Here is a 13,952-nt window from a genome sequence, read left to right on the forward strand (position 1 = left end):
AATAACTTGAAATAAAGCAGACCTCGCTGCACACACTGCACAACCTCCAACACACATTCCAATGTCCAGCGCTGGATCAAGTCCCCGATACCGGTGCACATTTTCCTACTTGCTCACACGTGAATAACTTCTATCAGCACAACATAAATCTCTCCCTTCAAATGGTCACGCAATTGTCCTGTAGCTTGCAATTGTCTTTGGACTAAATGCATTCTTAAACAGCCTCCAGTTTTTTCCTTTGAGCCATTTTTTCGTTGTGGTTCAACCTCATGAAGAAACTCCGAGCATTTTGACAGTGCCAGCGCTTTACATGGCCGAGGGAAACAAGGTTTGGCAGCTCCACGGAACAAATGACTGGATTACCTTAAGCCACTGCCAAGGAGTAATTCTAACACTTAATAAAGGAAAAACGAGGAAGTGTGCTGTGTGTGCATGTATGTGTGTGCGCATGCGTGTGTGTCTGTGTGTGTGTGTGTGTGTGTGTGTGTGTGTGTGTGTGTGTGTGTCAGTGGGCCAGCCCCGAGGCACAGTAGTCTAACTAGTTAAGCAAATAAACACTGAGTGAGAGCTCACTGGAGGGACATTGGTAGCAGAGAGAAGCTGATAAATGGGGCTGCAGAGAGAAGTATGGCACGATGCTGCTGCAACATTGCTGGTTTGTTTTTATTAAAGCGGTGTAATTCTCATGGTTGGAAAACGTTAGAAAGTGCAGCACGAATAATTGATACACGTAGAACTACAGGAAGGGTATGGAGGTAAAAGTTGAAGGGGTTTGTGTTAAAAGACTAATAACTAATAACTGTAGTTATGTGTATGTGACAGACGGAATGAGGCGCACACTGTCAATTAGGAAAGAATGGATTAACGAGTGAAAAATCAAAAAATGGAATTACAATGTTTACATGCAACAGCAGTAAAATGATGTCTAGTGTTGATGCGATATTTACTAAAAAAGGGGCTCGGCCTATCGACATTCTTATGTGGATGCTTTTGTGCCTACAACATAAAATCCTTTAATGCCTTAATCTTTCTTTAAACACACGCACACTCAAATACTCCAACTCCCGCACACGCATGCAGTACATTTTCCTTTAAGTGTCTTGACCATATGGCAAGCTCCAAATGCTTAACCTTTAACCTGCGAGAGGGAGAATGGACAAAAAAAATGTCTAAAGAAAAGTGGGTTAATCTGCACTTGGCTCATTGAGTCAACATGACACAGTGGGAACCACAGGAGTTTGAAAATCCTGATTTCATGTGGTGCGGGGCTGAAGCCCGCGTCCAGTTCATTTCGGCGTGTCCGTCTCCCAAATGTAATGCAAATGAAAACATGATGTGGGTAAATATAGAGATAGAAAATACTCACCCCATGCGATGGGTAGGAAATCCATCCTAACTCCCCCTGGCTTGCTTTAGAGTCTAACAGGTTGACTGTGGTGAGGAAGAGAAAGAGAGAGGGAAAACAAAGAGAACATATGAGTGTCTAGTTCTTGTTAGCCCCAATTAGCCCTTATCTAATCCCACAGAAGGGATCACCAACCTCAAGCACTGATCATGACTCTATTTACTCAGCTGCCACACACACACACATACACACACACACACACACACCACATATCCTATGTACACCAACAGAGCGAGCTGGCTGTCTTGTCTTGCCGTGTAAAGCTTCAAAGCAGAAGTTGGCTGGTCAAACTGGCTACACCACACAGATATCCTGAAGAGGTACGGATCTAAAGTAGAGCCAACAGTTCAAAAACCAACCACAACAGGAAGTGTTTGTTTTCTAAGGCTCATCCTTTTGACCCATCTGAACCCCCCCACCCCCGTTCCATGTAGCAACACATCCACCCATGGTGATTGGACTGTACCCAGGTGAAACAAAAAAAAAAAAAGCATCAAATCTAAATTCAGATACAACTGCCAGATTCAGAGGTGGTCAGAAATTCAATTGGCCACTCTGAGAACAAACTCTAAATCCATTTATAATGAACGGAAATACAATTTTATGTGTGTGTCCTGCCAAGAATTCACTCTTCTCAAACAGAAAACCAAGCAGCCGAGAGGGAGATTCATGTCTAATAGAAGGAGTTTGACAGAGAACAAATAAGACAAGGAACTCCATTAGCATGATGGTGCAATTTGAGGCTTTGAGTTAGCGATGGGAGTTTCAAATGGTGAATATTTGGTGCCAAATGGGACTTTTGTGCACACGTGAACGGATTCTTTTCACCGACCCGTGATGTGAACATGTCAGCGAGATCAACTCTGACGTACAGCATCTTCCTCAAGCGCAGAAAAATAAGATACAACGTTTTCTATTCTTAGTACATACACATGGCTCTGGTGTGAATTATTGTCATCGAGTACACCTGTCAGTACGGGCCATGACATACTGACAGATGGGCCATGACTGGGGAATGTGGAGGCTGCCTTATGCTCTATAGATTCCCCACTAGTTCTGTAGTGGTTAGTAACACTAGTGCCAGAACATGGAGGACAACAAGACTTGTTGTCCCTCCGCTCTCAGGGTCTATGGTAATAAAGTGATAACGTCTAAGTCAGGTATAACGTTGGCGATAATGTCCTTTTAATCCAATCATAATCAACCACTGTGTCATTCAAATGAAATCTAAGTGATGAGTATGAATTGAGTGTCTGACTATTTGTTCGCCTGACTGCACATCCCGAGTGCAACAGCTGTCCTAGTGAAAAACATAAAGGTCTGTAAAAGTCGCCACCCATTTGTCCTTCATTTCAAATGTAAGAACAAGCACAAAATGTTCTTCATAAGAGCGCCGCGCACTGGTGTTTGCACTTGTTGGTGGACCACTGTGCTGACAAAAAAAAAAAAAAAAAAAAAAAGGATTGAAAAGCTGCTACCATTTTGATCTGGAAGTACCGCGACAGTCAGGAATGTATCTTACTGTATTTCAGTTGTGCAACAACAGTAGGCTAGGCTCAGGTGACATGACATGAAAAACATTCCATCAGCCAAAGCTGATTAGTAACACAAATCAGAGACAAAATATGCTACAACAGCTTGTGAGTATGTTCACGTCGAGTAAAACAATAGAAAGTAATGGCTTATGTAGCTACAATAAACTAATGGAAATAACTTGAAAATATTTATTACTTAAATTAATTAAATTTTAAGATCAATAATTAATCTTTTTTTTTCAGAGGAACCAAGAAAACTAATATGATGTATTACTTGTTGTGTGAATGAGAAGCTACTAAGAGGAAACAAACAGATAAAACCAGTGTGCTCGAGTGTGAGAAATGGTGATACAACCCTGGTAAATATGTGTTGTTCCTTCTTTGTTGTTCATTGTTTATTTATTCATTCATTTTTTGCTTTGTTTTTTTTTCAATATATCTCTTTTGGTATTGAGCAAAAAAAAAAAAAAAAAAAAAAAGACTAAACTTTCTAAAACAGCCTTTTTACAAAGCCTCTTTTTTGGGTTGATATATTTAAAATGATTTTAGAGAGAATTATTAATTAATTTATGTTCATGGTGACCTATTTCGACTTTGTTATGACCAACAACAAAAAAAAGGAAACGAGAAAAAAAAAATATGAATTTACATGCTGTGAGTACAAACATGCACACTGAGTGACCTGCATGAACAAATCAGGGGATAAATCAGTGAATACAAATTGGATAAGGAGCAATAACGTCTCACTGTTTCCCTTTAAGTTAGAACCTGAGCCTGACTCAGCCTCTTTCTCCTCATCCTGCTGAGAGCAAATCAGTCCACAGCTCAAGACTCACACAGACAAGTGTACTTACACACACACACACTTACCCAAGAAAGCACACACACACACACACATACACAGCAAAATGGAGCAGCAGTGCAGTAAGGCCCTGCAGCTGTAACTCTATTCACTGTGCAAATATGAAGAATACAATCCCCCTGTATTCTCCCATTCAAAGCTTCAGCAGGCAGGAGTGTACACATGTCCGACGACAGCCACAAAGAGAACTTGCGGGTCACGAAGGACTGATGCGGCTCTGTGAAAACTATTTCAGTCACGATATTTTACTCCTCACAAGCAGCGTAAACTGAATCTGCAGAGAGAAGTGATTTCACTGCTCTGTGAACTCATTGTTGTTTCACACTAGAATAAAGGTTGAGATGGAAATCACCATTTTCTTCAGGCAAGTCTGATAACTATCAGCCAGCATGGCAAAAAAAAAAAAAGGCTGAAAGGAAAGCAAAGAAAGGAAGACACACACACACACACACACACACACAGAGAGATTTATTATCAAATCCCAGCCTCAAAAAGCGACTAAATTGAGGCTCACCTGCGCTGTATCCATGCTAAGCCACTCAGCCAGTTGAGTGGCAGTAGACACATTCCTATTAGAGTCTAATGAAGCTATCTGTTCATGTCAGATAATAGCAGCTCAGCATCCAGGGCCATTGCTTCCAATTTACATTTCTCAACGAGCCGAGCCCACCACTCAAATTGAGCCGAGCGGGGGAATTTGAGAGCAGAAAATTAGATGGCTCTCATATCGCAGGAGGAAAAAGCCCCCTCCAGCTGCAGTTGGCTGGGGAAATCAGCACCCACACACGCACACACACACACACACCATTACAGAACATGCATAAACACTCAGGCTGTGCGCTGCTTCAAAAAAAAAAAAAAAAAAAGAAAACCCACAGAATCGCACCAAAGGATGTAGCCCGGTCCAAGAAACAAAGAGGAGTAAACACACAAATATATGCACCAAAAATGATGCACGCACATTCACACTTACACACATACAGTATATGCACGTACCCACACACACCACATACTGTATGCATACACTCTTGAGATGCTCACAAAAACATGCACATATTCCCGCACATGCGCACAGAAGCAGGCACAAAATAAGAGCAAACACAAACATTTGCTGACAGTCTTTCTTACTCTCGCTCTCTCTCTCTCTCTCTCGCTGGCTCTCTCCCTCACACACACACACACACACACACACACACACACACACACACACACACACACAGTCAGTTAGCAAGCTAGCGTCAGCCAAGCATATAGCCCCTGCCCCATCAGGGAGTGTCTCTAAACGGGAACTAGGAGTATTAATAGCAAACTGAGCCAGCCTGTCTGGGAGGGAGCAAAACATCACAGAGGTAGAAACAGGTGAATCAATATATAACACATACGTGGGCCACCATCCCACACACATAAACCAACCCTGGCTAAACGGTGGAAGACACAGCGCCACAGGCAACCATGAGTCCTGCAGTTTTCTATGATAAACTGATGGGAATACTGCACCATCCAGCCAGTGAACCCAATGAGCACCTTGCAAATGCAGTTTAAGACCACGGCCATGTGGCATTAATTCTCATTTTGTCATTTGCTAGTGACCTAGTATCGCTTGGCACAGCATATGTTGAAATATTAACATGAAACACTGGAGCACAGACCACGGGGTGCCTATTTTGATGTCTATGTTCTCATAATTTAACAGCTAAGTTAACCATTATGACTGTCTGGGCAAACTTTAAATCAATACTCCCATAATTTTCCCTCACTGCCTGGCACTCAGCAACACGCCCCCAGTAAAACACGATGAAAGAAACTGGTTCCCAGCAGATATACAAGGAAATTTAATCCTCAGCCAGAGACACAATTAAAATGTCTTTCACTCGATGAGTGGAAGGAAAAGCTGTCAGTCAGAGATGCTGGCATAGAATAGAATAGAATAGAATAGAATAGCTGGACATGGGCATGCTCTTCTAACATCTCCCATCTAACACAGTGGATGGGGCTTCGTGTTTGCAGCCTGGCTGTGAGCATGTGAAGGCTGGCAGGCCGCAGTGCAGGCAAAGCAAGGCGACTTGTGTCTGTGTTAAAGGGTGAAGTGTTCACCTCCCATTATGAATTATTCAAGTGCAGAGTCGCTCTGTCTGATGTTGCTGCTGCTTGCCCAACCCCTCTGCCCCCATTCTTCTTTCTTTCTTTTCTTTTCTTTTCTTTCTTCTTATACCTTATACTTATATGCCTTGTATATACACACTTCAACACTTTAACACTCACAGAAAGGCAAACAGTACTCCTGCACAGAGAGGCTACTCTATAATCTTATATCTCTACATATAAACCTAAACGTGCTATCACAGACACAGACACACAAAACACCTTGATCAGAACTCTGAGGCCTGGGCCGCCTGCTGTTACACTGAGGATGCCACTGATCCTTGGCTCAATGTTTGGCCAAGACACACAAATAAATATAGGCCTACAGTATATGTAGAGAAAGGGGTTGGGGTTGGGGTGGGGTGGTGTTTTTAAAGGAGGGTCATGTGAAAGCACATTTCCAGCACCTTGAGAGGTACCATCGCTCACAAACGCCCATTCCTCCCAGTGGGACTGCTGCGCCGGGCTCTCCGGGCCAAGCCTCCCGACCGCCGGCTAAAAATATCAGAGGCCTCCCGATGCCCCGCAGCGGGCCAACGTCACACCACGCCGCGAGACACACTCACCACAGCAAAAAAAAAAAAAAAACAGCTAACAACTTTTTTTTTCTTTTTTTTTCGATTAAATGTGTAAAAAAACAAAAAAAACTAACAATATCTCATATCGCATACTTGCCCAAAGTTGAAATGAATCATCGCCTCTAAATGATATTCTCGGGGATTTTTCTCTGTATTTCCATCAACTCTTCCCAAAAGTTTTAAACAGGGTCATTGCGACCTAATGAAAGCCACACAGTAGAAATGCTATTATTAAAAAAAAATGATGGTGGAGGCACAGAGCCGAGAGGGGGGTATTAGACTGAAGGAGCTATAACTAGACTTCTGGTCTCCTTATAAATGTGGAGGGAGATTATAAAATAGGAACATACGTTTTCTATCGTCCCGTTCAAGTTGAGGTTTTGTTTTCCCTGAAAAAAAAAAATTCTCTACAATCAGTAAGTAGTTGATGCATTTATTAGCCTACTCTATGAGTCTGTGATTAATGAGGCCTTTGATTCATTTCCTAATTTACTAATAGCTTTCATGTAATCTCTCTTCGCGAATTTGCAGCAGATCATTTTATATGACCATCGATTTGAAAGTTCACACAGAGCCACTGACCAGCTCTCGATCTTCTTTCATAATCTGCTGCGCGCCTGCAGGCTAGATCTGACCCCCGGCAGCCTGTTCATATGAAAATAAAAATAAAAAACTTTATTTGATTTGGCTTATTCTTCACTCATGTGAACTCTGACCTACAGTGGAGCAAAATGACCTGAAGAGTGAGGCTTTGTGATTTGTTTGCCACTGTGTCTAATTCTAAACATGAATATAATTTTCAAGGAGAACACAAGATTCATATAGTTAATCAATCCAAGATCTGGTACTTTCCCATCGTCAAAGTCTGCTGGCTGCAATTTTACTCTATTTAAAGAGCCGCGCACACACAACTAGTCTATAGACACAGCCACAGGTCACAGTGTCCGTTTCTTTACTTTGATCCATAAGGACAGAAACTCATCTGAGTTTGTACCCACTTCATGTTCCGCTCCAGTGCTTTTCTCTAACACATATATCTCGACCTGATCTTTCTGACTGTGGCCGGACACTGGAGCCTGAACCGACTGTTGCACGTTTGACTCGGAGAGAATCAGCGCCCTGCAGTCCAAAGTGTGATCTGTGCTCCTATAGATCCATATTCTTTCTGTGTGTGTGTGTGTGTGTGTGTGTGTGTGTGTGTGTGTGTGTGTGTGTGTGTGTGTGTGTGTGTGTGTGTGTGTGTGAGGTGTGTATGAATTCGTGTATAATGTAGACACGCAGCGGCTCGATACTGACACTCTCTGGTAGATTTATGTCTCAGGAAAGGTGAACTGTCTGATTGTCTTTTTCTTATTGACACGTCGCACTTGTACTGTTCCTCCTTGTGAAAGCGGGTTTGAGGATTTCTCTCTCTCTCTGTCTCACACACACACATACACACACACACACACACACACACACACACGCTGAGTTCCTCTCTCCCTCCCTGACACACTCTCCAACACACACACACACACACACACACACACACACACACACACACGCGCACACACACACACACACACACACTCGTACCGGTGGACTACTGTGTGTTTTGTTAGGGTGATGTGTATTTTCTTTGGTCTTGTTTCTTTTCCAGAGCTGAGCGCGCGGATGCTCTGCGTCCATCAGACTTATATTCCAATAAACGACTTTAATCTTCAAGCTGTTACACAATCAGAAAGTTTCTCAGGGTAAAATAAAGATTTGCAGCACAGGCCTGGTTGACCTTGACTCTGCTTCTCACGGAATGGCACATTTCTCCCGATTTCCGATTCATGCGTTCATATAGCTTACCACAAATTAAACCTACTGATCTCTGGTACAGCAGGAAACAGTCTACGTGGCGCACAAAAAGAAGAAAATGCAAACAGGGTATTTAAAAAAAAAAAAAAAAAAAAAAAATCTGATTATTGTTCTACATTCAACAAACCTTTTCGTTCAAAAGAAATAAGCTTTTACATTTTAACTTTTCAATGGAACTTTTTAGGCAAAGTAACTTATGAGTTGGGGAGGAAATCCGGTCCAGGTTCACACACTAAACAGAAAAGAAGCCAGGCTTCAGAGGTGCGGTTGTTGGTCATTTCAGTTACAGGAGTCCTCGTCTGTGTAGATAACAGATAAAATGAAGGGAAGCAGCACAACCACGGTTTGTATAATGTCGCCATTAGATTAGGGCTGATCCTTTGACCTGGCCCTATACACCCAAACTTTCCTAACTCGTCCCATATCAGGATGAGTGACTTGTGACATACTACTTTTTTTTCTTTTTTTTTTTCTTTTTTACAGTCACCGGCTGCAGAAGGATCAGAAACATGCGTTTGTGCATTTAGCACTTAACTTGTCTGCAAACATTTAATTACTGTAGAGTAGATTACAGTCGCCACGAAGGATCGCTAAGATCCGTTTAATCACTTTATAAGCATTAAGGTTTAAATCACTCTAATTCAACGACATTAGGGAACTATCAGTGTATCCATACACTGTACTCTGACTAGTATTTTATTTGTTCGTTACATTTTTTTTTTTACACGGGATATTGTGATCTCTCAAACCATGTCCCTTTGGACAGTGTGACCCAAATCTTCACTCAAATGTATTTTAACCCTGTGTCAGCTACAAAACACTTCAACCTCAACACGTATTTATAGGGCGTAAAAAGTGGCAATATTTTGGAAAAAATAAAAATAAAAATAAGGAAGTTAAACAAATCTTAAAGTAAAAAGGAGGAGAGAGCTGAACTTGTTTCCAGCGCTGTTTCACATGTTTGGAGAAGTGACTGTGCTGCTGAGAGTGAACCGCTCTGTCTCATTCTGCCGATTTTCAAAATAAAGAAGTGAGCGAAACTTGCAGTGGAAATAAGTGAATTTCTCTCGTCTGCACCGCCGTCATTTATTTCATCCGTTTAACGAAACATCGCATTTAAATATATGTCCCTATAAAAACACAACCATGAAACCATGACACGACTCGTGAGATGGACAGTTTACGACATCTCCACTGTGGCATACAAGTCAACTGCTTTGGTTTTATTCAGGTCATCTTCTATTGTGCTCATCTTCTATTTATCGCCTTTAAGTCGGTGCGACTGTGAGCACTAGAACTGGGGCGTCTACCCCAAACGGATTCTTGGATTAAACAGATCGACGCGAGCCCCTCATGGAAACACAGACAGCGGAGTTTCTTTACATCTTTTCGCCGCGTAATAACTCCGCAATATGCGCTTTGGGAGCTGCCGCCATCGCTCAGTTCATTCCAATTTAAACAACTATTAACCGCCCGTTCGTGACATCCGAAACGAGGCTACCTTGTCTGGACCTATTTTCCAAGTTCACTATCTAATTACTGCGTGTTGGTGATCAGACCTCGGCGCTCAGTGATCCTCAGTGTCACCTTCATGCGCTTTGGATCATCTTGTTATTGTTATCACTGGAATTTGGACAGTAGCAAGTCCGCGGCGAGCGCACAGCGCTGGCCCCGATGTGTGCCGTAGCGCACCGTTCACAAAAACACACACAGATGAGAGCGCGCGCACACACACACACACATACACACACACACATACACATACACATACACATAAACACACACATGTCCTGAGCCTGAGAGTTCCCTTACCTTCATTGGGAGGGTAGATGATGGCAAACGCAGGAATAACGCAGGACAATAAAAGAGGTAAAATGAAAAGGAGTGATCGCGGATTGCAATCCATGGCGGCGGATCAGAGGTACATAACTCCATGAAGCCACTGACTGATCTGAGAGCGTCTTCTCCCCACTCAGCTTTCTCCCTCTCTCTTGCTCCGTCTCCCTCCGGTTGGAGCAGTTTTCCGCTGGGTCCTACAGAGTCTGACAGACAGCAAAACACAGCCCGCAAGTTCACCACAGGTCAGTTTAGTTCCTCTACCACGGGCGTCTTCTTGACGTGAGTGACAAACTCAGCTATTCAGCATATTTTACTGCCTGGGTCAATTCAAAAGTGTAATTTGAATCACTGAAATAGAAAGCAGAGGCTGAGAGAAATATTAGAAATCTATCTGGGAACAAAGGGTAATACCATATGCTCCTGTGACCTCCTACTGTAATAATTCAATCACATTTACCAACTTTCTTTCCACTTACTGCATTTCTCTGCTTTATTCTCCCAGGAAGTTAGTTAAATAATAAAGTGATATGGTTTGGTTATTAAAAGGAAATATGTGACCTGCTGGTATATCAGAGTATGACTTGGGCTTTATTTGGCCCAGTAAAAGTAGCCTCCAGCAGCTGAATCCAGCATCTACAGACCTTTGTTCCAACAAGCCAGTGTAAATCAAATGTACTTTCTTTAATTTATTTTTTCAAACAACACTGTAGAACAGCCAAGCAGAACCCGGTGTTTTTAATAAAACAGCCAAAGGTGGCCTGTGATTTTGGTTCATGCATAAGGAACGACTTGGTTTTATCTGGAACAACCAACATTGCCCACTTGCTTTAAATCTAAAAACTGGACCAGCCAACAGGATCCTGTCATGTTTAATGCGGACTTTGGAAGAGCCGGGAGCGACATGTTTATAACCTTTTTTTTGGATTCAATAGAACTGCGTTGTTTGTTTTATTTTACAATGAGTTTCTGAAAGGCATACAGGAAAATATAACGTATGAAAACAATTGTTTTTGTTTTTTTTCCCCCTATTAGCTGTTCCACTTCATGGCTTATTAAAAGCACAGACTGAACTCATATTTAAACTTGTTTTTATGTTTTTCTTTTCTTTTTTGTTCATTTTTATAACTACTTCACATATTATTCACATTAAAGTACAAGATACAATCAATAACCTACCTATCAAAAAAACAAAAAACAAAAAAAAACCAACATTTTGTTCCTGTTTTCTGTGTTATAATGATTGCCAACCAAAAGACAAAGTTTTATTTATTGGTGTGTGACTGGACGTATGATGTGTTTGTATTTGGGCTCACTGTGTGCATTTTTCTGTGAGGGCCATTAGGGGCCCCTGATACCACAATACTTGATCCACGCTGAAAGGCTGGGGTGGCAGAGTAACGCCAGGGCCCTCTCTGAGATGCCAGCTGTTGTGGTGGGGGGTTGGGGGCTGGAGGTTGGGAAGGCATCTGACGTATGTGAAAAAGTTAAACAACACAGCACACACATAGAGGCCAACAGCCCAGCTACACGTGCATTCGTAGAAACTGTAACGAAATTGAAATCACTTTAGAATTTCCTGAATGTAGTCTATAATAAGTCGCAGCAGAGGGTCTCGCTCTGAGAGTAATTTCTGTTGCAATAAAAAATAGCTTTTTTTGTGATTAAAAAAAAAAAAAAAAAAACTTATTTACTAAGCATATTTTAATGTTTGGCATATTTCCACATCTTTTAAAAACTGAAGGTGATGCCAAAAGTCAAAATGGAACATTGTTTGTTTAACTAATGCTAATGTTATGCTCTCACTGAATGAACTTAATGACCTATTTCTTTTTTTCTCTTTTTTTTTTTTTATAGAGGAAGAACAATTATTCAGACCATTAGAACATGGTAGGAAGCATGGCTAAACTTGTGGCAATGTGTCTACGACTATGCAAATTACATACTACATTTTGAAAAATTGCTACATGTGTGGAGCTTTGCTTTCACACGCTACTGCATTTTCAGGAGAAATTCTTTTATTTTATTTTATTATTTGTCATGCTCAGTATATTATGCAGCTGGCAGTGCACTCAGAAGTCCTTTAAAATTAACTGAGGTGTTTTTTTTTGTTTTTTTTTTACAGTGCATTTAATGTAGCTATTTCAGAACAAATGACTGAACAGCAAACTCAGAGCCGTGTCTTAACTCTGAGAGATTTACGAGTTTCAGGTTGTCAATGGATACGGTGAATAATGATGCCAGGAGGTCTCCGGCCACATTATTAAGTGACTGTGGCATGTGGATTTACAGCAGATTTTAGACGTGCCAGCCTCCATCATACATCATCTTCTACATCCCACTAATTCACTTATTACACAGTGAAATAGATTGCCCCACAGCTAACAATCAATCCAAAGGCTGCTTGTTCTGGACTCGCAGTTTACATGTATGAGGATTTAGTTTCAATGAGGAACTTTCTGAACAAACGACTGGATTTATTTTTACATACTGTGCAACATATTCATGGGACAATGATAGAATTGTGCATGAACCGGATTTTGAAATGAAAATCAGGCATTCAGGAATTATCTGCTTCATTTAATCTTAATTTGAATAATATTACGCTTTACTTACACTTTTACTTGAAAACTAAACAATTAAAAGATGCAAATTGAAGTTGAAATGAGACTGAATGTCCCCAGATTAAAATATTTGCAGCAATACAGTAAAGAAGAATGACAGCCAACGAAGAAAAAAAAAAAGAGATTACAAGCATTGTGGATAAGACAGATATAGTGAATGTAAATTATTATATGGCATATTTAGGAACTTCATGCTGACAATCAAACATAATCAGTAGTAATTGTTTTCATTTGGTTGTCTGAGAAGCACTGTCACTGTGTTTTTAGACAATAAACCTGCAAGTTAGTTCAGACTAATTGCTGAAAATCTGTTTCTGATTGTGGTGAATTGGAAAAATGCGATGGGTCCCTCCCGTCTATCCACTCCAACATTTTTCCCCTCTTCTCAATGAGCGCTTGTCCATTCTTGAACTCAGGCCAGTGGAACAATCCAGTATGAGATGGAGGAAAATATTGATTTAGAGCTGCAATTGTAAGTCATGATGTGTCCTGACATGGCTGTATGGCGCTCCAAACTCACAGAGCAGATGTTGTTTAGGAGCAGCTTTGAAACTGCCAGGGCCTGGCCTCTTTACACTATAACACACAAACAAACAAACAAACAGATAGGCTGACTGTGTTTACTGCTTGCTGTCAGTACCCTCTTCCTCCCTGTGGTTCTGAAACGGCACATTCCTCCATACTCGCAGCATACAGAAGGAGGAGAAGCCAGCGGGCTGCTGGCATGTAACTCTATCCCCCCACACCAAACATCATACCAGAGACGCTTTCTTACCATTGCCAGCACCACCGCTCTTCAGCCTTTTCCCTTGTCCTTTTATTTTCTTACAGCACTACAGGGGATTCTAAAACTGAAGAAAACTGCACCGGCCTGCTTACTGTTTTCATTATGGCACAATTATAGGACTATTTTTTTTTTATACCCATGTGTATCATAACAAAACTACAACCTTTTTTTTGTGTTTATTCAGGAAGAATAATAATAATTCTTATAATACTAATATTTCAGTCATACAGTACCATTTGTTCCTTTTGTTCCAAGGAACTGAATAAACACATGGTGTTTATTTGGGTCTACTGAAAGCACCACGCTGCTGCACACAATATATTCAGTGCCATTTAGTA

At 41.3% G+C, this 13,952-nt stretch overlaps 1 protein-coding gene across 2 annotated transcripts in view; it reads right to left on the bottom strand.

The window, feature by feature from the left end:
• Positions 1–10,297, bottom strand: part of epha3 (EPH receptor A3) — a 98,049-nt gene extending 87,752 nt beyond the window's left edge. For both annotated transcript variants that reach the window (XM_022740254.1, XM_022740255.1), the window contains exons 1-2: positions 10,180–10,297; positions 1,367–1,431 (exon numbers count right to left, since the gene is read on the bottom strand). In XM_022740254.1, coding sequence (XP_022595975.1) covers positions 1,367–1,431; positions 10,180–10,273 — 159 coding nt within the window. In that variant the 5' untranslated portion in view covers positions 10,274–10,297. The remainder of the gene's footprint in view (positions 1–1,366; positions 1,432–10,179) is intronic.
• Between the last annotated feature and the right edge of the window lie 3,655 nt (positions 10,298–13,952).

The sequence above is a fragment of the Seriola dumerili genome, unplaced genomic scaffold (genome assembly GCF_002260705.1).
Source record: "Seriola dumerili isolate Sdu_G_001 unplaced genomic scaffold, Sdu_1.0 BDQW01000052.1, whole genome shotgun sequence".
Taxonomy (NCBI): domain Eukaryota; kingdom Metazoa; phylum Chordata; class Actinopteri; order Carangiformes; family Carangidae; genus Seriola; species Seriola dumerili.